This window comes from Elephantulus edwardii, unplaced genomic scaffold, assembly GCF_000299155.1.
Source record: "Elephantulus edwardii isolate Elephantulus edwardi_28Jun2011 unplaced genomic scaffold, EleEdw1.0 scaffold00092, whole genome shotgun sequence".
NCBI lineage: Eukaryota > Metazoa > Chordata > Mammalia > Macroscelidea > Macroscelididae > Elephantulus > Elephantulus edwardii.
This window is the reverse complement of record NW_006399842.1, coordinates 802,235-825,580: the sequence shown is the minus strand read 5'-3', so window position 1 is coordinate 825,580 and position 23,346 is coordinate 802,235. Positions and strand designations below refer to the sequence as shown.

The 23,346-nt window shown below is 41.1% G+C and overlaps 2 protein-coding genes across 2 annotated transcripts in view; one reads left to right on the top strand and one right to left on the bottom strand.

Moving 5' to 3' along the window:
- NDUFA8 (NADH dehydrogenase (ubiquinone) 1 alpha subcomplex, 8, 19kDa) overlaps positions 1-2,862 on the bottom strand; it is a 28,408-nt gene extending 25,546 nt beyond the window's left edge. Inside the window, exon 1 of the mRNA XM_006890684.1 lies at positions 2,681-2,862. Within this exon, the coding sequence (XP_006890746.1) occupies positions 2,681-2,731 (51 nt within the window). The 5' untranslated portion in view covers positions 2,732-2,862. The remainder of the gene's footprint in view (positions 1-2,680) is intronic.
- A 165-nt stretch (positions 2,863-3,027) lies between these two features.
- The window catches only part of MORN5 (MORN repeat containing 5), a 48,238-nt gene continuing 27,919 nt past the window's right edge, over positions 3,028-23,346 (top strand). The window contains 4 exon segments of the mRNA XM_006890683.1: positions 3,028-3,074; positions 9,053-9,200; positions 12,302-12,413; positions 17,587-17,718. Coding sequence (XP_006890745.1) covers positions 3,028-3,074; positions 9,053-9,200; positions 12,302-12,413; positions 17,587-17,718 — 439 coding nt within the window.

Here is a 23,346-nt window from a genome sequence, read left to right as displayed (position 1 = left end):
GTCATTCTGTCCATCACAGGGAGATAAAGATGACGCTCTCCCATTGAGTCTGTCTTCTAATTAATGAAAAAGAAAGATGCTGCAGCCATCAGTAACAATCCTACAAGTGAAACCTGAAACACTGACCTTCAATGTAGGCTTCTTCTCATCACATTCTCCAATGAGGAGGCAAATAACTTCAGATGTCACCCTATCTCCTCACCTGTTTCTTCACTAAGACGAAAGAACTCTAACAGACCACCCCCCTTTCACACCTGCTTACCATGACTACCCTCTCAAATTCATTCAGCTGCCATTGAAAAAACTTCAATGTCCTACTTCATTAATACTCACAAGTCTCAGTGCAGAGCAGGATTCTGTACATACAGTAGGCAGGTGGGAAAAGCAAGGCAGAAGAAAATCAAAATCTATTACCAATTCTGTTCTATCTCCTTTCTTACAGTATTTAATTTCTACTGTCATAATTTACCTCATTTATGTCAAATGAGAGATAACAGTACTTAGCTTATAGAACTGTTATGAGAATAAAATTACTTTAAACCCACCAGCCACTCAGCTGGAAAAGATGACGCAGTCTGTGTCCTAAAGATTTACAGCCTCAAAACCCTATGGGCAGTTTTAGTCCAACCTACTGGGTTGTTATGAATTAGAATCAATTTGATGGCAGTGGGTTAATTTTTTTTTTTATTTCCATCTAGTTTTGCACACAGTGAGTTATAAATAGTAGAGGGTTTTTTAAGTCAAAACTGTAAACTTGCACAAAGAAAGAGTTTCCAGCCCAAAGTTTCTGACAATACCTTCTAAAGGGATATGCCATAACTTCAAGCTCAATGAGATGCAAAATGTTTCATTTGCCCCAAAATATGCTCTTCCTCTGAATTCCTCAATTCTATCATCGGGTGCAAATTTGATACTGACTCTTTTGCCTTTCCTGCCTCCAATATCTAACTCACTGCTAAATTTTGCCAGTGCAATCACAATTAACTCTTTCCTTTCTGAAACTCCCTGCCCACAACCTACAGCAGTTCATTCATTTCCAGTCACCATTTATGCTGGGATCATTACTCTCTTTCTCAACTTTTCAAAATCCATCAAAGTTAGTCTCACTGCCTTTCTATTATGTTCTAGTAAAATTGCAACGAAAGGAAAAGGAGGAGGCCAAACTCCACTTGTTATTCAAAGCCTTGTGTATCAAAAAACTCTTTCTAGGTCTTCTTACCTACAACACTTCAAATGGAATTACCTGTTCTCTGAAAACACTGAACTCACCAAAATTGCATACTTTAGGTACATATAGTTAATCAATTATATTTCAATAAAATTGCACAGTTTTTTTAAAGAGACATAGTTGTTCTGTGCTATATGCAAATACTTATTAAAAAGCTAATGTAAAACTTATCTGACCCTAAGCATCACCAACAATGTTGCTGTTCATTGCTGTCAAGTCTGAAGCAACTCATAGCTGACCCCCCAGTAGGTTTACAGAAGTTATAAACTGCACAGGAGGAGACTGCTCATCTTTCTCTCACACAGCAGCTGGTGGATTTGAACTACCTGCCTTTGGATTTGCAGCACAACTCTTTACCCAATAGAGCTCACCAACATTAGAGTCACATAAATACACAAGATTTCCTGAAGCTTTCTCACTCTTGCGGTTTTGTCTACTCTATAGTTGCTTTAAAAGATCCTGGTGGTACAGAGAATAAGTGTTCAACTGCTAACCAGGTCATCAGTTTGAACTCATTAGTCATTTTGCAAGAGAAAGATGTGGCAGTCTGGAAATCCTACAGGGCAATTTTGGTCTTTCTTATAGAATTGCCATAAGTTGGGACTGACTTGGGTTTGGGATATAGTAGTTTCTGAAAAATGGATTTTTAAATCAAGCTGACCTGGGCTCACTCTCCAGCTCTATCATCTACTAGCTATGTGACCTTGGGCAAATTACTTCTACTGTCAGGGCCCATTTCTTCATCTATCACATGAAGAGACCAATTATAATTCACCTTACAGAGTGGTTGCAAGGATTTAATTAATTCAGTGGTACTGCATGGCAATTTGCATCCTGGTTGGTCAAGGCTGGATAATTTTAGTTATTATTATACTGTATTTCATTTCTATATACCTCACAGCACTAACTATACTGTACTGTAATTGCTTCTTTACGTGTCTCTCCATTAGCTTATAAACTCTACACCGTCTCTTCTGTTCCACTGGATCTGCACAGTAATTACTAAACATCTTCCCACCGTTGCTGCCAGATTCACTGAGCAACCCCTGACTTTTCTGCAGCTTCCTACTTTCATTCTAATGCACCTTGAGATTACCACGGCTCCAATAATATTACTTTAGATGACAGTCTCTTCTAACAGAGAATCTGGGATGATGAATTAATTTCGCCAGGTGATTTAGGTACTAAGTGACCCTGGTTGTTGCTTTACCTTTTAAAAAGCACTTATATATGGAAAATGAGGCAGCTTACAGGATGAGTAGGGGAAGTAGGGCTCTTGAGGGTGAGGAAATTCCAGAAATTATAGAGAGGACATTTGAAGATCAACCTGCAAATATGTTTGGAGTCGGGGTGAGAGATCAGAGGCGCACAGTCTACATCTGGGGAAAACCGAGCTGGGCCCAGACCTGGGAGTCTGTTCTCCTGTATGTCTGTCCTTCGAATGAACCTCACCTCCTGTACTTTCAGCTCCTCCAGAGTGGGCAGCTCCACTATCCCCGGCATGACGGCTTCAGCCTGGACCCCGACGAGGTGCCCTCAAACAACTCGCCCCGGTCTCCTTGAACTCCCCTTACGAGAGCCAGAGGGCCATACAGTGACTGCGCATGCGCGGCTAGCGGCACGCAGGCGCATTGATCTTCCTGGCCACGAGCAACAGAGCGTGCGCGATACCAGGAAGTTCGACGTACTCTAAGAGGCGGAGCCTGGAGTAGGCTCCGCCTTTCTTTACTGGTTGTCATAGTGAAGCCAAGTACACTGGGACTCTGGTTCCCAACTTTTGAACAGTAGAAGCAGGAGTCATGCAATACACCGGGAGCAAATATATTGGGGAATATGTGGATGGGAGGTAAGGGCCTCACTTACTTCACTATGTCTTGAAGATCTATAACTGAGGAGGGGAAGGCGTTATTTTTTTTTTTTACTCCTAGGAGGCACGCTTACTAACCTTGACCTTGCCCCTTTTAACCTTTATGACAGCATTTGAGATAGTATTATTTATTCCTTTTTTTTTTTGCTTTTTTTCCTTTTCTACTAGTTTATTTACAAAATTCGAATGCAAATTTGAACAAATTCTTTCAATTTCCCTCACCCCCCTCCCCATCAAATTGTACAACCCAATGATTAATCACCCTTCCCCCGGGCATCCTTCTGCTTCCAGCCTCTTCCACCCCTCCAGGATCCTTATACTCTCTACAATAACGGTTTTGTGCCATATTTATCCTTGTGGGACTGAGTTAGTTAACTCAGTATAATGCTCCCCAGTCCCTCCCAAGTTAGATAATAATTTACAAAGTTATTGCTCCTGCGCATAGTATTCCATTGTGTGAAAATACCATAATTTCTCATACGTTTCTCAATCCATTCCCATACTTAAAGTTAAGGAAAATTAAGCAAAAAGTGCAGAGCTAAGATACATTCATCTACTATGTATGTGTGTTTTCTTATCTGCTAGTTTTAGGATTTAGAAAAAAATATAAAAAAATAGTTAAGATTTCTGTTTTCATGGAGTCAACTTGAGGTGTATTGCCAGTAAACAATAAATAATAATATTATTTCAGATAGTAGTAAACGCTGTGAAAATTAATTAAACACGAGATTAAGGAAGGTGCTGTGCCTAATTTGAACCCAGGAAGCCTGAGTGGCATCCACTTCCTAAACAACATGCCTCTGGAAACACTATGAATTTTATAAATGTCAATAGTTATAGAAAGATTTCAGGCCTTTTGTTCATAGGGTAGCTATGAGTTATGTTCTACCCAATGGCAATCAACAACAACAATATATACATGGTATACCTTCAAAGTTCACAGTCTAGGTGATATTAAGGAAAATTGTGTACACAATCATTATAATAGGCTGGTAATAAAAGGTATTCAAGTGAATAGATGTCAAGAGTACCCAGCCCTGAATTTAACTGTGGAAACAAAACCTTAACTCTCAAAACTGTCATGCAAATACAATGGGGAATGTTGTTGGGATATTGAGTCAGAAATAACTCATAGCTTACCCTCCAGCAGGTTTTCAGAGACTATAAATCACATAGGAGGAAACTGCCTATCTTTTTACAAAGGAGCAGCTGGTGGATTTTAATTTCTAACCATTGGATGGGCAGTATAACTCCTTACTGCCTAGGACACCAGACCTTTCTTCTCCAAGAACTGTTGTTCTTATGTACCATCCAGTCAGACCCACTCATAGGTGACCCTGCAGCATGTTTTCAGAAGTTGTTCTTGTTAGGTGCCTTCAAGTCAAGTATGACCCATAGTGACCCTATGAACAATAGATCTGAACCTTCTCCTATCCTGTGCCATCCTCTCACTTCCTGACACATTAGAGCCCATTGTGGCAGTCACTGTGTCAAACCACCTGGTCAAGGGTCTTCCTCTCCTTTATTGAACCTCCACCTTTCTGAGCATCATGTCTGTCTCCAAAGAATAGCCCCTTCTAGTAACATGCCCAAAGTATGTGAGGTGGAACCTCATCATCTTTGCCTCCAAAGAGCACTCTGGCTGCACCCTCTACAAGACATATTTGTTAGCTCTTTTTCGCAGTCCATGAAATGTAAGTACTCTTCTCTTAACAACACAGCTCAAAGACATCTTCCTCACATGCTTATTCATTGTCTAGCTCTCAGATGTATAGCAAGTGATCGGGAAGACCATGGCCTAAGTCATATGCACCTTAATCCTCAAACTGACATCATTACTCCTCAGTAATTTGGAGAGGTCCCTAACTGCAGACTTTCCCAGTGCAATATGTCTCCTGATTTCCTGGCTACTGGTACCGAGTTCGTTGGGCTAGATGAAGTTGTTGACAGTTTCAACCCTTTCTCCATCTATCACGATGTTGCCTACCAGTCCAGTGGTACAAATCTTTGTTTTCTTGACATTGAGATGCAATCCGTATTGAAGGCTGTATTCTTTGATCTTCTGCAACAAGTGCTTCAACAACTCCTCCTCACTTTCAGCAAGCAAGGTTGTGTCATCTGCATCAATAACCAAAGTTATTAATGAATCTCCCTCCAATCCTGATGTCACATTCCTCTTCAAAGAGTCCAGCTTCTCAAATAATTTGCTCAGCATACAGATGGAATAGGTATGGAGAGAGAATCCAACCCTGATACAATCTCTTTTTAATCTGAAACCATGTAATGTTCCCTTGCTCTGCTTGCAAAACAGCCTCCTGATCTAGGTACAGGTTTTGCATGAGCGCAATTAAGTGCTCTGGGATTCCCATTCTTCTCAATGTTAGCCATAAACTTGTTATGATCCACACAGTCAACTGCCTTTTCCTAGTCAATAAGACATAAATAGACATTCTTTCTGTGTTCTTTACTTTCAGCCAGGATCCATCTGATATCAGCCATGGCCTCTTCTAAATCCTGCTTGAACTTCTGACAATTCCCTATTAATGTAGGGATACCATTAAAAAAAATACCATTTTTGAATGATCTTCAGCAGTATTTGCTTGCATGTGATATTTATAATATTATTCAAAAGTGTCCACACTCTGTTGGATCACCCTTCTTGGGAATGGGAATAAATATGAACCTCTTCCAATCCACTGGCCAGACAACAGTCTTCCACATTTCCTAGCATAGACTGGTGAGCATATCCAGGGCTGCATCTGTTAATTGAAACAAGTCCATTGCTATCTCCAATTTTTGTGGCCTTATTTATGAGGCATCTACTTACTTAGGGAGCTCTCGTGGCCTAGTGGTAAGAAACTGCACTGCCATCCCTAAGTATAGGCAGTCTCTTCCTGTGCCTCTGAAAACCCCCTGGAGGGTCAGCTGTGGGTCAGTTCTGACTCAATGGTGCCCAACAACAAGGACTACTTTATGAACAGTAGAGAAACATGGATAGTTATAGTAGTAGTTGTAGATCCCAGATTGCAAGTCATTTGAAATAAGGAAAAATAATGGCAAACAATCTTTAATAAATGGAACATGGAATATATGTAGCTTGTATGTTGAAAAACTAGAAATTGTAAAAAATTAAATGGAATGCATGTGACATCCTAGGCATTAGTGAAATGAGATGAACTAGCTTTGGCCACTTTGAATCAGATAATCATGATATACTATGCTGGTAATGAAAAACAGAAGACTGGTGTTGCATTAATAGTCAAAAAGTCACTTTCTTCAAGTTCTACCCTAAAATACTATAACAAGAACTGCTAAAAGAAACATCAACTCTATTTTGGATGAAGTGCAGCCAGAATGCTCCTTAGGAGAATGGAAGAGAAGATAGTCAGATTTTGTCTAATGTACTTTCAACATGTTATTAGAAGAAATTAGTCCCTGGAGAGGGAGTTCCAGTGGGTGATGGATATTATCCATACACACATAAGCAAGGCTCGTTAATATGACTACTATTCAAATACACACTCCTACGTCTAGAGACAAAGAGGGAAAAATGGAAAATTTTCACCAAATCTTGAAGCCTAAAATCGACCAAACATGCAATCAGGATGCATTAGTGATAATCGGTGACTGGAATGCAAAAGTTGGAAACAGAGAAGAAGGAATAGCAATTGAAAATATGGCCTTGGTAATAGAAATGAAGCTGGAAATAGAATGATTGGATTTTGTATTTTCAATGATTTATTCATTGCGAATACCTTTTTTTGTTTTTTAATTAATTATTTTTTAATGCAACATATATATTTTTTCAGCATTTTCTTTCCATTTCATTTTTCTCCCATTCATTCATTGTTGCACATTTTCCTCCCTGCCCACCCCTTCCCACAAATACCTTTTTAAAAAGACACAAATGGTGACTTTATACATAGGCCTCACCTGATGGGCTGCATAGGAATCAGATTGATTACATCTGTGGAAGGGATCATTGGAGAAGCTCAATATCAGCAGTAAAGACTAGGCTGGGGAGACTGTGGCTCAGACCATCAAATATGCATGTGTAAGTTCAAATTGAGGCTGAAGAAAATGAAAATAAGTCCAGGAGAACCAATATATGATCTTGAATATTCTATCTGAATTTCAAAATCACCTTAATAGGTTTGAAGCACCGAACACCAATGATCGAAGACCAGATGAGTTGTGAGGTGATTTCAAGAATATCATCTGTGAAAAAAAGCAAATGGTCATTACAAAGACTGAGGAAAAAGAAAAAAAAACCCAAAATAGATGTCAGAAGAGACTCTAAAAATTGCACTAGAGTGATGAGAAGCCAAAACAATGTAGTAAAGGAGCTAAAAAGAGTAAAAGCGAAAGTAAAAGAGCTGAACAGAATATTTCAAAGGGCAGTTCAAGGAACAAAGCAAAGTATTATATTGGAATGTGCAGAGAGCTGGACTTGCAGAATAAAAAGGAAATTACTTGCTCTGCATTTCTCAAGCTAAGAGATCTGAAAAACAAATTTAAGCCTCAAGTCACAATATTGAAAGATACTAGGGACAACATTTTAAATGACCCAGAAAGCATCAAAAGAAGATGGAGGGAATACACAGAATCACTGTACCAAAAAGAACTAACACTGAAAAATTTCGGGAAGTACCATATGAGCAAGAGCAGTGGTAATGAAGGAGAAAGTAGAAGATGCATTGAAGGTGTTGGCAAAAAATAAGGCCCTAGGAATCGATGGGATTGAATTGAAGGAATTTTTCAGAAGTAGTAAGTTGCATAGGAGTAAGTTACTGCAGAACAAGTGGTGAATTCAAACTGTTTTCCTTTGGTTTGGCCGCATAATTCCTTACCACTGAGCCACCAGAACTCCTTCTCCAGGGACTAATTTCTTCTAATAACATGTTAAAAGTACATAAGACAAAATCTGACTATCTTCTCTTCCATTCTCCTAAGGAGCATTCTGGCTGCACTTCATCCAAAATAGAGTTGATCTTTCTTTTAGCAGCTCCTGTTATAGTTAACGTTCTTCTCCAACACCCTAATTCATACACATCCATTTTTCTTCTGTTTTCCTTATTCATTGTCCAGCTTTCACATGCATTTAAAGCAATTGAAAATGCTATAACTTGGGGTCAAGTACCTTGAAGAGCTTATATGTGAAAAAGCAGGAAGTTAATTTTGATTAGTGTATAAGGAAAAGAAATGGTGTCAGCTCTAAGGTGCACCTGATCCAAGAAATAGTCTTTGTGATTACGTGTTATGCATATGAAAGTTGGATAGTGCTTAAGGATGACAGAAGAATTGATACTTTTGAGTTGTGGTGCTGGAAAAGAGTATTGAATATCTCATGGGTTACCAAAAGAACAAACAAGTCTGACTTGGAGAAAGCGTTACCAGGGTGCTCCTTGGAAGCAAGAATCGTAAAATCTCACATACTTTGAGCATGTTGTTAGACAATCTCCCTTGCGACTTACAGTCTCACAAAACCTGAAGAGTCAGTTATGAGTTTCTTGACTCGATGGCACACAACAGCAACAAGCTGATTATGAAACAGGAACAACACAGACCAGCTTCCAGGAAACCTGGATCCTAGGCTCTGCTTCACAGTGTTTACTGTGTGCCTTTGAATACATCCTTTTCCTCTCTTTGCCTACAAGAAGGTTGTTGAATCAAGGTTGCTGGCGCAGAGTGAACTCTGAGCAGGGAGACCAAACTCTGAAGGCCCTCCTCCATCACAACAAGATAATGGGTTTTTTGTTTTGTTTTGGTGTTTTTTTTTAGATAATGTTTTCATTTGTTGAACTTTTAAGGGAAACAAAGAAAGCATTTGGTTGAAACAGGATATTATTCATAAAATCTGAAGACCATGAGGATATGTTTCCCTCCTATTTTCTTGCCATTTTAAAAAATCATTCAAATACCACATGAGTATCAGTGATTTCCACTTTTCCTTACAGGATGGAGGGCAATGCTGAGTACATCCTCCCTACCGAGACAAGATATGTTGGGGAAATGAAGGATGGCATGTTTCATGGTGAAGGAACCCTGTACTTCCCCAATGGGAGCCAGTATAGTGGCACTTGGAACAAAGGACTGGCTGTAAAGGTGATGATCTGAGAGCTGCAAAAAAGAAATATTTGGCAGCAGGAGCCCCCACTGCTGTGGTGCCCTTTCCTCCTATGTCCCTAGTCTTCCTTCTCTCAATTTCTCGAGTTTTCTCTCTCTAAGCCCAGAGAGCCCCTTGAGAAAGCCATGATGAGTTTGAATCTTGTGTATGCTACTTGCTGTGTGTCTTTCAGTCAGTGTCATTACATCTCTAAGCCTCTGTTTCCACAGTTATAACTTATGCACAATAGTTCTATGCACCTCCTAGGATGGTTGCAAGAATGGATATGTAACACTCTGCTCAGTGACACTCAATGACTTTTAGCTCTTATTACTACTATCACCATCAGTAAGACTATCAGAAAGTTCTTGTATGTACCATGGGAGTGACAGCTGACCTCCACCAACTTAACAAAGGGGAGAGAATCACAATCTACAGCAAAGGCCCAAGGCTGTGTCCTATTACAGAGTACTATATACAGATATGAGTCCTGTGTATAGATAGGCTTCTACCCTCCCACTCTTTTTATCAATCCTAACACTAGCTGTCCTTCCTGTGATATTCCCTATTTCTCCATTGGACTCAAGAATTTGTGACAATTGCCATGCATAACTCATAACCCACACTTATACTGGGCTTAGGAAAGTACCATTTTACAAGTTAGGATCAGGAACAATTCAGGATATAGTCCTTTGATCAGGAGGAGCTCCTCTTCTCTGCCTTGCCTGCAAGCATGCTGACCTCTTTCTCTGGTTCTCAGCTCTTTATTCTAGCACTGTCTTGCTTGGGTAAATATTAAAAAAGCTCTTTTAGCTGCGCTGATACAAGAGACCAGAGGCATATCCCCTCCACCAGTAAACCTCCTCTCCAAAGGTGTACATGAGTTGGCAAACCTAGCTCCATGGATAAGTATGCAGAGGCAAATTCCGTTTACCAATACACTTCCTGCCCAGAGTCTCAGTTTTCTCACTCTGGAGGCTGTGCAGCATGTCACTCTGGTTCACACTAATGTCCTGATTCTGTTACCTCAGCTACTGTCATTTCTCTGCCACTGCTTCTTACCGTCTCTCAGGTGTCACAGCTCTCTGTTTCCTGCATCAAGGATGTCCTAGGCACAGAGATCCTAGGTCCAAAAGATGCACTCTAAGGGAGCTCTGGCGGCCTAGTGACAAAAAGCTGCACTGCAGTCCTGAAGGTGTGTGGTTCAAATCCACCAGATGCTCCACTGGAGAAGGAGGAACAATCTCCTCCTGTGCCAGTCTGATCTGATTCGACAGTACACAACAAGAGAAAAAAAAAAAAAAAGAAAAAATAAAAAGGAAAAATTATGTACTCTATTCCTGGCTCTTCTTTTTTGATGGTAGCGTGATACCTCTGGGATCGCTCATTTTAAGTCTAGGGGTTGACAAAACTGATAAATCCATGTTAACAATCCATATTATTTATTCACGTGACCTTGCCCTACATGGGTACCTCATTTATATTGTATATCTTACTTGCATTATTATCAAGCTGTTCAATTCCCTTGGGGCCATATGCACATTTGCATTGTCCTATCCAGTCATTAGGGATTACATCAATATAGATTACATCTCAACATCAAGAAAACAAAAATCTTCACTATTGGCCCAATAGGCAACATTATATAGATAAAGACTGAAGTTGTCAACCATTTCATTTTACTTGAACTCACAATCAACCCCCATAGTGACAGTACCCAAGAAATCACAAGACACATTGCACGGCGAAAATCTGCTGTCAAAGACCTCTCTAAAGTGCTCAAAGGCAAAGACATTAAAGACTGCAGTGCACTTGATCCAAGCCATGGTCTTTCCATTTACTTCCTTTGCATCTGAAAGTTGGACAGTGAATGAAGATGACAGAAGAAAAATCAATGCCTTTGAGTTTTGGTGTTGGAGAAAAGTACTAAATATTACATGGACTGCCCAGAGAACCAAACAAGGCTGTCTTAAAGGAAGTGCAACCTGTCTCACTTATTTGGGGCATTTTGTTAGGAGGGGCCAATCCTTGGACGTCATGCTAGGAAAGGTGGGGGAGTCAGAAAAAGAATTGAAGACCCCATCAACAAGATGGATTGACACAGTGACTGTAACAATGAGCTGAGCACATGAGAGATCAAGAGAATGGTGCCGGATAGGACAGGGTTCAGGTTTGCTGTTAATAGCGTTGCTATGAGTCAGAGTCAGCTTCATTGCACCTGTAACAACAACAATCCAGCCATTTGCTGGGAGATACAAAGACTATACCTGGGAAGGCCATGTTAAGTGAGTTCTTAGCCTGGGAATTATGAACCATGAATCAAGGAATCAGTGAAATCCCTCATTTATACACAAAATTTTCTGTAAATATGTGGCTATACTTTTCTCTGAAGAATCCATTGCTTTCATCCATTTAACTTGGAATGATCTGAGGACTGGCTCGTGACCTTAAGAAGGTTTTAAAATCCTTCCTTGTTTTATATTTTGAAGAATTTAAGCCCTAGGAAGGGGGTGTGACTTATCCAAGGTCACACAGAGAATTACTAATATAGTTGGAATTTCCACTCAGGTTTCCTGATGTCCAAGCCAATTCTATTTCTACACCCTGGGGCTTCCTTTAGCAGTAAAAGAGGAATGTAGTAAGTTTAGACAAAGGGTCATAGCTGATAGCTCTGACCTTTTATCTTTGATAATAACAAAAGAATAATAACAACTAGCATTTACTGAGTTCTTATTTATGTACTAGGCAATATGCTGAGTCCCTAGGATGTATAATGTCACTGACTTCTCAATCAACTCTATTACACATGTATTCATAATTATTATTTTCATCTTACAAGTGAAAAGCCAAGGCATTTCTTGAGGTAAGGCATCCACCTAAGGTCACACAATGAGTTGCACTATTTTGAGTGTCAGGCACAGAGTTTGGGACTTCATATCCATTCTTTCCAAACATTGCAACCATAACTTCAATACTAGTTATCACTTCTGTTCTGCAAAAAATAAGAAAGCCACCTCTTCCCTTGTCATCCTGTGAAGCCTTTCGTTCTGGCAGAAAGTTTTGGTTTCTCAAATGCCTATGTGTGCTCTGTGTCTTCCAGGGTACCTACACCTTCTCAGATGGACTACAGTATGAGCCTAAATTCTGGCATTACTGTGACGGCTATGATCGGAGGTTTTACACAGAGATTTGCCGTGGCTTGAAGCCTGCAGGTACCCAAGCATTCTCCCTTTCCTTCACACCCAGACAGAGGGAGATGAAAGACAGTCTCAAGACAGTGGGTCACAGCCTATTGAAGTAACCCAAGAAACAAGGAAAAAATGAGCAAATACAACAGAATACAATGAGCCATGTTCTAGAGCCAAAAAAACCTAGGACGAAATCTCAGCTCCTCTCGACTAGAAAAGGAATCATGGGCAAAGGGCTTCACCTTTCTGAGTACAAGTTTCTTCAACTACAATATAAGACAGCATCTATCTCACAATAGTGTCATAAATGGTTTAATCCACATAAAGTGTTTAAAATTGTATGTAGCATACCTAGAAACACACATTTGCACACAGTTTATATCAGATATTATTAATTGTAGTACTATCTATAACATTAACATGGCGTTACTATGTGGCATCAAATTGGTTCCAACTGATAGTAATCCTGTATAAGAGAGCAAAGCACTGCCTGAGCCTGTGACATCCTCACATTGCTATGCTTGAGCCCATTGTAGCCATTGTGTCAGTCTCGTTGTGCCATCTCATTGAGGGTCTCTGCCTCTCCATGCCTGATGTCTTTTTCCTGTAACTGATCCTTCCTGATAACACAGTAGATGAGACAAAATCTCTTCATTCTCACTTCTAAAGAACTTTCTGCCTGTCCTTCTTCCAGGACTTGTTTGGTTTGGCAATCCATGGTATATTCAATCTTCTTTGCCAAGGCCATAATTCAAATGCATTGATTCTGCTTCAGTCTTCCTTACTCATTATCCAGATTTTACACACTGGATTGAAAATATCATAGTTGGGTGAAGTGTACTTTAGTCCTCAAAGTGACTTCTTTGCTCTTTTTTGCACTTTGAAAGAGGTCTTTCACAGCAGAGAACTGTGTGAATATTACAAAGAAAGAAGAGAAGGGGAAAGAGCCCCAAGGAAGGAGCATGTACCAGGTGTGGGGTGTGGATCTCTCTGAATGCCATGCCATCAAGTCTCCAGGTGACCCTGACAGGTTGACCTTCTTGGTCCTATGTCATGGGGAAGAAACCTGAGTTCTGAGTTACAAATGTTCCTCATTTCTATGCAAGTATGTCCTCTCTGAGGCTTCCTGTATCACACTACCTCCAAAAACCCATACTCTGTGTAAACCAGTATAAAAGAAAAAAAACCTCAAAAACAAACAAAAACCAAAAGGCACCAAACTCCATCTCAGTAGTTTACATTTGGGCCTATGCCTGGTTGCAGAGTAGCCTCTGAAGGGACTCACCTTATTGCTGAGACTTTTGAAGTGTCAGTTGTACTTCAAGACAAGCACAATTCTTGGCACAGCAAGAACAATATATCCAAAGTGAAGGGTCGGGAAAGAGCTTGAACTATAACAAGCAAAAACCCCACTTGAGGTATAACAGGTAATTTATTGTAGTTAATAGAGCATAGGGTGAGCAAGTCTAGGCTTTAGTATCTTCTCTTCATAGCTGGACGGGCCTAGTCAAGTCAATCTCTATCAGGGCAGAGAGCTTCAGAAACACCAAGGCCTTGGGGTCAGGCAGACCTCAGTTCAAACCTCTTTCCCCTTTTCCTGGTTTTGTGAACAGTTAAGCATCTTGTTTTCTTCCTTCGCCAGCTCCTCCCTCCCTCCACCCCTGCCCAAATAATAATTAATGCAAAGGACCCCAGGACTCTCTTTTCAAGGCTTTCTTCTGCTTCTGCTCTGTACCTTCTCCCCAGACACGTGGGTTCACTTCCAAGCCTTTAGGTACCGTCATTTTCCAAAGTGAAATCCAAATCCCTGAGCCTCAGCTTCCTGCATTCATCTCTCCAACACCTATATTTGGTTGTCCTTCAACTTGACTGTGATAAATTCCAGCTACTTACTGATTGCTGCCTCAATAAATGTCTTATCCAGTTGGACCTAATGCTCTTTTCTCTCTCCACCATGTGCAAGCCTGGTCCTATGAATTCTGCCTCTTATATATATTCATTCATTTGTTTATTTAGCAAATATTTCTTGAACTCTGAGGCAGGCAATACTGCCTTCTCTTTATACTCTCTCCCACTTCCTTCCCTGTCCAGATCTCCATCATCTCCTCCCTGGGTTAGCTCATCTGAGATCCACGCTTGACCTCCTTTGGTCCATTCTTCATTCTGCCATCGCCTTTGACTTTTAAAACTGGAAATGTGGTTGTTCCTCCATCTCCTGCAGCCCTTCGGTGCCTCTTCCTTCCTCACTTACATTCTCTGCATCATGCTGGTGCCCCACCTCTTCTCCTGCTGCCTGCCCTTCTCTGTTTGCCTCTTCTCTGACCATACTTTCTTTCTCTCTGTTCCTCTAAGAGAACAGGCTCTTTTCTGCCATTCCTTCTACCAGAAGGTGCTAACCTCCTCATTTCACCCAGGTAACTCCCTTCTGTTCTTCAGATCTCAGTCTGATACCTGAGTTTGAGAAGGGGGTTCCTTTGTCTGAACTCCCACACTAGGTGAGATCTCCATCCCTGTGACATGTCACAGCACACCTGTGATCTCCTCTAGTGCCCTGATCCTGAGTGCACAGCATCTGCCTTCCCCGGAAGACAACTCCATGAGGGTGGCATCTCTGTCTGATTCACAGCTCCATCCTAGCACACTTCCAGCGCGTGGTATATACATTATAAAAAGCTACTGTCATACAGAGATGAAATAATACTGGAATCATGTGGGAGGGGTGGTGGTTAGTGAGCTTACAGGAGAGAAAGCAGTGACTCTGTGTCAGACCTGGGTAGACCCTGGAGACACAGAGATGAGAGAGAGGGCTGCTCTGCTTTGAAAGGACTCCTTGTCCAGATCCAAGGACTTGGTAATTTGCTCCTCCTGGATGAGTTGGAGTGGGGCCTGGACTTTGTCATGGGCTTTTTACTACTCAGGGAGCTCTGATGCTGTAGTTCATAGGAAATTGCACAGCCAACCCAAAAGCCATGGTCCCTTGAAGATTCATATCCACCATGGGAGAAAGATGGGCAGTCTTCTACCATGTAATTTATAGTCTTTAAAACCCAATAGAGAATCAGCTGTAAGTCAGTTCAGACTCCATGGCAATAGTTTTTTACTACTCCACACCTCACAAGGCCTGCCGGCAGAAAGCCCTCAGCCTTCGGCCCTCGGTTCCCACATGGTGACCAGCTTTGCCAAAGCTGGGCCTCTGCCAGTCAGAAGGCAGTGTACCTGTCTGGCCCTCCTCCAGCAGCTGCCAGGAGGGCAGCCTTAGTCTAAGTAGCCACTTCCTTCCCAGTCACTCAGTGTTTTGCAGATGTCCTCAACAGACTCCTCCTCACTTCCCCCACTGCTCCCCCACAGCTTCATCAAACCGGCACAGTACATGCTGCTCCTTTGTCCTGCCCGCAAGGTGAAGAGTGCCCCTTAGCTCTCTTAGCCTCTGGGAGATGGGTGTGTTGGCATGAAGCTTCAATGCGAGAATGTCTATAAAGCACTTGGCACAGAACAGATGCTCAGCAATCATTATTAACCAACTTGAGAGTATCTATTGTGTGGGGGACACTGAGTTGTGAATATGGTGCTGCGCTCAGAGGGCATCCAGCCCTCAATTCAGATGCAATAACATGTTACATGGCAGGCAGCTTCCTCTCATAAAGGTTTGTAGCCTCAGAAACACAGTGGTTTGCCATGAATTGGAATCAGCAATGGAAGTGGGTTCTGTTGTGCAGAGAGTGTCACTATGAGTCAGAACTGATACAATGCTACCTAGTAACAGCAATCAATTAGAAGGGACACGAGAAGTTATTTAGTCCAGACTTCTACCCATTGAGTTCTGGTGACTTCATCTGTAGGGGATTGTGTAACTAACCCAAAGGCTGCACAATTCTGGGGGTTGAAATCCACCAGCCACTCCCCAGGAGAGATGGGCAGTTTCCTCCTATTGTGATGTACAGGCTTGGAAACACACTTGGAGGGTTGCTATGAACCACCTTGATGGCACCCTTACTCAGTCCATGTTGTTCCAAGATGCACAACTCACAGGACTGCTGGACAGGATGGCTTGACAAGTGCCCTGACTATGCTTGTATCTTGAGGGGTTTAGACATCTGTGATCCTAGGGGCCATGCTTGGGCCTCCTCCTAAGATATCAACAGCAGAACACAGATACAGAATTGGCTGCTAAATTTGAATTTGGGATCTGCTGTTTCCTAACTAGATGGCCTTGAGTAAGTGAATTTATCTTCCTGAGCTTCAATTTTTTTTAACCTCTAAGATGAGGCTACAGTGTTGCTATGATGCATAAATGAAATAATAGGAGTCAAATACTTAGCATAATGCTTGGAATATAGTAAACAATAAATGGCACCTGACATTATAATTTTGGTGATATTTAAGGTCCTACTGACCTTACAAGGTCCTCGCCCACATTTCCCGCTGTTCTTCCTCACATGTGTCCTACTTTACAAAGTTTCCTGAGTGAGGCATAATAGTTCATGCCTCTGGCCATTGCCCGCTTCTTGAACACAATCTCTCTCTGGGATCCTTTCTATCTGAACAACTGATTCGTCTCAGGGTGTCTTTGAGTACAGAACCTGTGCCCTATGTCCTGGTGTCATGGAAAATGGGGGATGAGGCTAAAAGAAGAAAAAAAATCGAGTTCCCAAGATGCTACTCACAGTGCCGTTTTCAAGAAGCTCCTTGCAGCACTGTTCTTGCTGCTCTCTTGTGTTCTGAATTGAAGTGAGGCCACTGCTGTTGAGTGGAGTCCAGTGGGACTAGTGACCATAAGGGCAGAGTAGAACTACCCTACTGGATTCCTTAGGCTGTGAATCTTTATGGGAACAGAGTGACTCATCTTTCTCCTGTGGGGCAGCTGGTGGTTTCAAACTGCTGACCTTTCAGGAGCAGCCCGGTATTAAACCTACAGCACCACCACAGCTCTTGTATCATGAATGTTGTTGGTTAGGTGCCATCGAGGCATCTCTGACTCCTAGCAATCTTATGAACAACAGATATGAACCCTGCCCCATCCTGCACTAGCCTCACGATCTCTGTCAAGCTCAAGTTCATTGTGATGATCCACCTTGAATAGGGAATGTTTACTCCAAAAGTGTAACCTAAGATTCATGTGAGCAAAAGTTAACTTTATGGAGGTGGGGATCAGGTTTAGATTTGACCCAGTGGTAAACTAAATGTCTGTTCTTTCAAGGTATTTCTCAACTCAGCAATATGGATCCACCTAGAAAAATCCCTCAAGGTCATTATGATTGTGGAGACGGGTTCTATAACCCAGAAACGAGGGTAATCAAGGATTACAGGAACCGCTTCCTAAGAAATGCAGGTATATTTATTCTGACACTCTGTAGCACTTGTTTTCTCCTCCATTCACACACAGGTTTGTCCACAAGTGTGCATATACACATTTGCATAACTTTGATGACAAAGAAAGTTTTGCTGATAAAAGGCAAAAAGTGATTATCTGAATGCTTTACTGCTTGAGCTTCTCATGGGTGGTAAGTCTCCATGTGACCAGGAAGTACAATAAAGGACATTAGTGGTCTAACAGTAAACAGGAGATCCTTCTACAGGATGGTAGGAGAGAAGAATCTGAAGGACCATGGTCCCCAGGTGGTCCCAGCTTACAGGGTGCCTGCTAACTGACTTGGGCCAGTGCCTTCTTTCTCTAGGTTCCTTTCTCTTCAACGGTAAAATGAAGGAATAGAACTGGATAATTTCTAGGATCTTTCCAACATTAAGAGTCTATAACAGGAAAAAAGCCTACAACCAGGAAAGAACAAAATAGATGAATGGGACCTCCTAAAAATGAAATCCCCATGTACATCTCAAAAAACTTCTCCAACAAAGTAAAAAGGAAAACCAGACTGGGAAAAAACATTTGGTAATGACATATCTGATAAGGGATTCATATCTAAAATTTATAGAATACTGCAGCCCCTCAAAAAAATGGTAAATAATCCAGTCATAAAATGGGCACAGGATATGAATAGACACTTCACCAAAGATGACATTCAGGTGGCAAACAAATACATAAAGAAATGTTCAAAATCCTAGCTCTCAGAGAGATGCAAATAAAAACTGTGAGATATCATCTCACCCCAACAACAATATCAAAGTTCAACAGATCAGCAAACAACAAATGCTGGCGAGGTTGTGAAGAGACTGGAACTCTTTATTCACTGTTGGTGAGAGTGTAAATGGTTCAACCACTATGGAAGGTGATTTGGGACTTTCTCAAAAAGCTGGAAATAGAAATACCATTTGACCCAGAAATTTCACTGGTGGGAATAGACTCTAAAGAAACTAGAACCACCATCCAAACATGTATGCACACCCATGTTTGTTGCTGCATTATTCACAATAGCAAAGAGATGGAAACAACCCAAGTGCCAGTCAACAAATGAATGGATAGAAAAACGATGGTATATTCATACAGTGGAGTACTGTGCGGCACTGAAAAACAAGGAACTCATAAAATACTACACAACATGAGTGTCCCAGGAGGACATTATGCTGAGTGAAATGTCTCTGTCTCAAAAGGACAAATAATGCATAGCTCCATGGTATGAAACAAGACTGACATGGGGGATTGGGAGGAGAATAGGAAAAGAATGAGTAGATAATGAACACTATATAGGAACAGATGAGGGAGAGAACTGTTTAAAAGAAATATATGATTAGGAATGATATGTAAGACAACAGTCCAGAATAATACATTGCAATACAATAGTACATTGTAAAGAGGACTGGCAGAGGGGGAGAGAGGGGGGAAGGAGGAAATTGCAACAGTGCAGGAATACTTTTTTAAAAAAATTTTTTATTGTTATTAATTTTAATGAAAGTTTACAGAGACTGAGGATTTCCATTCATTCATTGTTGCACTTTTCTCCCTGCCCACCCTTCCCCTCCAGTTCATTCTTCTCTTTGAAAAGTAAAAGAAACATTCTTTCATTGTTTTACAATCCCTCCCCCCCAGGTCCACTCCACTGCAAAGCCTTAGCTCTGGACTGCCTCATGACAAAAATACCTAATCACATATCCCTTTTAAACAGTTTCTCCCTCATCTGTTTCAATGCAGTATACATTATTGAGCCCATCTTTCTCAGTCTTCCCCCAACCCTGATGTCAGTCCTGTTTTACAACAGTGGCACTATGCAGCATTTGTCCTTTTGTGAGTGAGATACTTCACTCAGCATAATGTCCTCCAGGGTCACCTATTTTGAATAATATTGCATGAGTTCCTTGTTTTTCAATGCAGCGTAGTATTACATTGTGTGAATATACCACAGCTTCTCTAGCCATTCGTTTGTTGATGGGCTCTTAGGTTGTTTCCAACTTCTTGCTATTATGAACAAAGCCACAATAAACATGGGTGTGCATATGAATACTTTTTTTTTTTAAAAAAAGTAAACTGGGAAGGAGAGGGAGGGAAATCTGCAACAATGAATGAAAATTCAACTTTTCTATAAACTTTCATTAAAATCACAATTTTTAAAAAGAATAGTGTGAAACAGTGTATATGAGCTTTGTAAGAAAATCAATATAAAAGTTTTTAAAAACCAAACAATAAAATATCTCCCCTAAAAAAAAGATAACAGTAAAACATGTATGGGGACCCAAGGGAGAAAAGGGGTGGGAGCAGAGGGGTGAGGATGGATAGGGGCAAAACCACAAGGTTGCACAGTTTGGTGGGTGGAGGGAGGGGGTGAAGGAAATGGGAAGGATAAGGCAGGGACCTAAAAAGATTGGATAATGATGGGCAAGGCCCAATAGTGATTGATTTTATAAAATATAATGCATGGGAATGATTGTATGAAGCCCAATGTGAATGGTGAATAATATGAAACACAATGTATATGAACTTTATGAGCAAACCAATATAAAATTTTCAAAAAACTAAAACCACAAAAGAGTCTATGATGGAAAAGAAAGGCAGCCAAAGGGTATTTTGGTCCAAATATTATTGGGAAGATCAAGTTCTGAGTGACCTGACTAAGAAGCAGTCTCTGTCTGTGGCCACTTAGTCATTCCCCTAGACTCACCTCTGACTAATGCAGGACTGACTTGGGCTTCTGTCCATCTTCTGTTTTGGCCAATGCCCATTCTTCCCTGCATTCCAGTGTCTCTCCATAAACATTGCTTCCTGTTGGCATCCTGAAGGCATGGTCCCCTGACCTTGTGTGACTGAGGAAGGTAACTGAGACCATCCTAGATTAAAAAAATTCACCTCAGCCATTGCTCTCACAAAGCATATGCCCTATGGATGAGTCAGAGCTGGAACACTCACTTTATGGGAGGTCGTGGGCTGAGGCACCAGTATAATAGTCCCTTTGGCTTACCTTCTTGCCTCTTTGAAGTGCCTTGGTTCCCTCCATGTCTTCTATGGTGCCTTGTCCCAACCAGAGAAGCTTGCTCTGCACCTAACTAGAAACCTCAGAATAGCCAATCCCAGAATGCTTGACAAATCTGGGTTTATTAGACTTGAGTTTCCTTTAACTAAGAATGATGGTATCTCCTTTACAGGACTGCTGTGAGAGTTTAAGTCCATCTTTCCACTCAGCATTCTTTGGGCAGACAAGGTTCTATATCCTACTTTGGTGAGTTGTTGTTGTTGTTGATTGCCTTCAAGTTGAGCAAGACTCATAGTGACCCTATGAACAGGCCTGAAGCGCCTCTACAACTATCGACATTTATCAAAGTTCATAGAGTTTCTGGAGGCATGTTATTTAGGAAATGAATCCAAACTTTGGGAGTAGCATCCTAAAAGCTTGCAGGCAGTCAACTATTTGTTCTATCTCTGTCTGGAGCAAAGAAGAATGAAGAAAGTCAAAGATTCAAGGAAAGAGTCCAAAGCATAGCCTTCATACCAAGGGACCAGAAGAACCGTATGATACTGGATGCTACAACTGACTACTTTGATTGGGATCACAATAGAAGGTCCTGGTCAGAGAAGGAGAAGAATGAGAGGAGAAATAAAAATCATAAAAAAGACAAAAATTAATGGTTTGATAGGAATTGGTACACCAGGGATGCATTTTATCTCCATACCTTTTCAACTTATATGTGAAATAGATCATCCAAGAGGCTGGGCTCTATGAGAAGAAATATGGCATCATGATTGGAGGAAGACTCATCAACAACCACATTATGAAGATGACACAACCCTGCTTCCTGAAACTGATGAGGACCTGAAGCACTTGCTGCAGAGGGTCAAGAACTGTAGCCTCCAATATGGATTGAAGCTCAACATTAAGAAAATAAAGATTCTTACCACTGGGCCAATAGGCAGCATCATTATAGATGGTAAAAAGATTGAGATTATTAAAAGTTTCAGCTTGTTTGGCCCCACAATCAACATTTTTGGTACTAGCAGCCAGGAAATTAAAAGACAAATTGCAATTGGAAAATCCACTGTCAGGTACCACTCCAGAGTATTAAAGAGCAATGTTGTCAGTCTAGAGACTAAGGTGTGTCTGATCCAGGCCATAATCTTGGCAGTTACTTGCTAAGCATCAGAGAGCTTGACAATGACTAAGGATGATAGAAGAAAAATCAATCCCTTTGAGTTGTAGTATTGGAGAATAGTATTGAACATACCATGGACTGCTAGACCAGTTTAATCCTAGAGAAGTTGAAACCAGACTGTTCTTTGGAGACAAAGATTTTGAAGCTTTGTATTACATTCTTTGGACACGCTGGAAGGAAGGACCAGTCTCAGAAGTCATGCTTGAAAGGGCAGAGGGAAAGCAAAGGAAAGGAAGACCCTGGATGAGACGGATTGATCTAGTGACTGGGGTAATGAGGGTAGTTATGTCAGAGACAAAGAAATTGGCTCAGGATAGAGCAGGGTTTAGAGCTGTTGTATGTCAGGTCGCTATGAGTCACAGGAAACTCAGCAGCACATAACAACAGCAATCCCTAGGAATCACCATTTAGTCAGTAGCTTGGCCTCTGTATAATGTGCTCCTTACAGTGAACCATATAAAATCATTTGCTCAGAAACAAAGTTCAGAAGGCAGAAAAGGGCAGTACATTTTTAAAAAAGGACAAATGAAACAGGGAACCCAAGGAGGAAGTGGAGAAAGTGCTGTTGTAATGAGGGAACTAATGTCATGAAACAGTGTATCAGTTGTTGAATGGGAAACTAATGTACTCTGCAAACTTTCACCATAGTGAAAACCACAGTGAAATGTTGACAGACTTCTTGGTGCACCTATAATGTGGTAAGACCAGGGCAGGCAAGACTTTCTCTTGGACTGTGGCTTTTTTTTTTTTTTTACCATGACTTATAGAAAGAAATATTTTACATCGTTAACAATTACATTATGAACCATGCTGATTGCTTTTCATGAAATTGATTTAAAAATCCTCTCAGTGTCAGGACCAGCTGTTGCAAGACCACTGCTCCAGGCTGCCTTCTCTGATCACCTACACTGCTCTATGTGGGTTAGGGGGCCCCTCCTCTGTGTCTACATGCCTGCCTACCTACACTTAGCCTATGACCTTGGAAGTATTATTATCACCTTGCTGCACCAGGAGGTCCTTGAGGTTAAGGACTATGTGACTGTGTCTGTTTTATCACAATATCTTGAAAGCAGGCAAAGCCCCTGTCTTCAAGTCCCCTGAAGTCTTCAAATACTCAACTAAATTCAACTCAGTTGCCAGCAATTTAGAACCAACTCATAGCTGACCCTCCAGCAGTAGGAAGTTAATTACATATGAGGAGATTGCACATCCTTCTGCTCCAGGGCTGGTGGATTTAAACCACATGCCTTCAGGATTGCAGTGTAATTTCTAAGAATGGTACAATGCAAAGGGTCTAGAATTAATACCTCTGGTCTTCTAGTCTTGATTTTATGCCTCACTGGCTATAGAACTTAGGTAGTGCACATTCCCCCTTAGAGCCCAGCTTGTGCATCTGTAAAATAGACATTATAATAAGTAATATCTA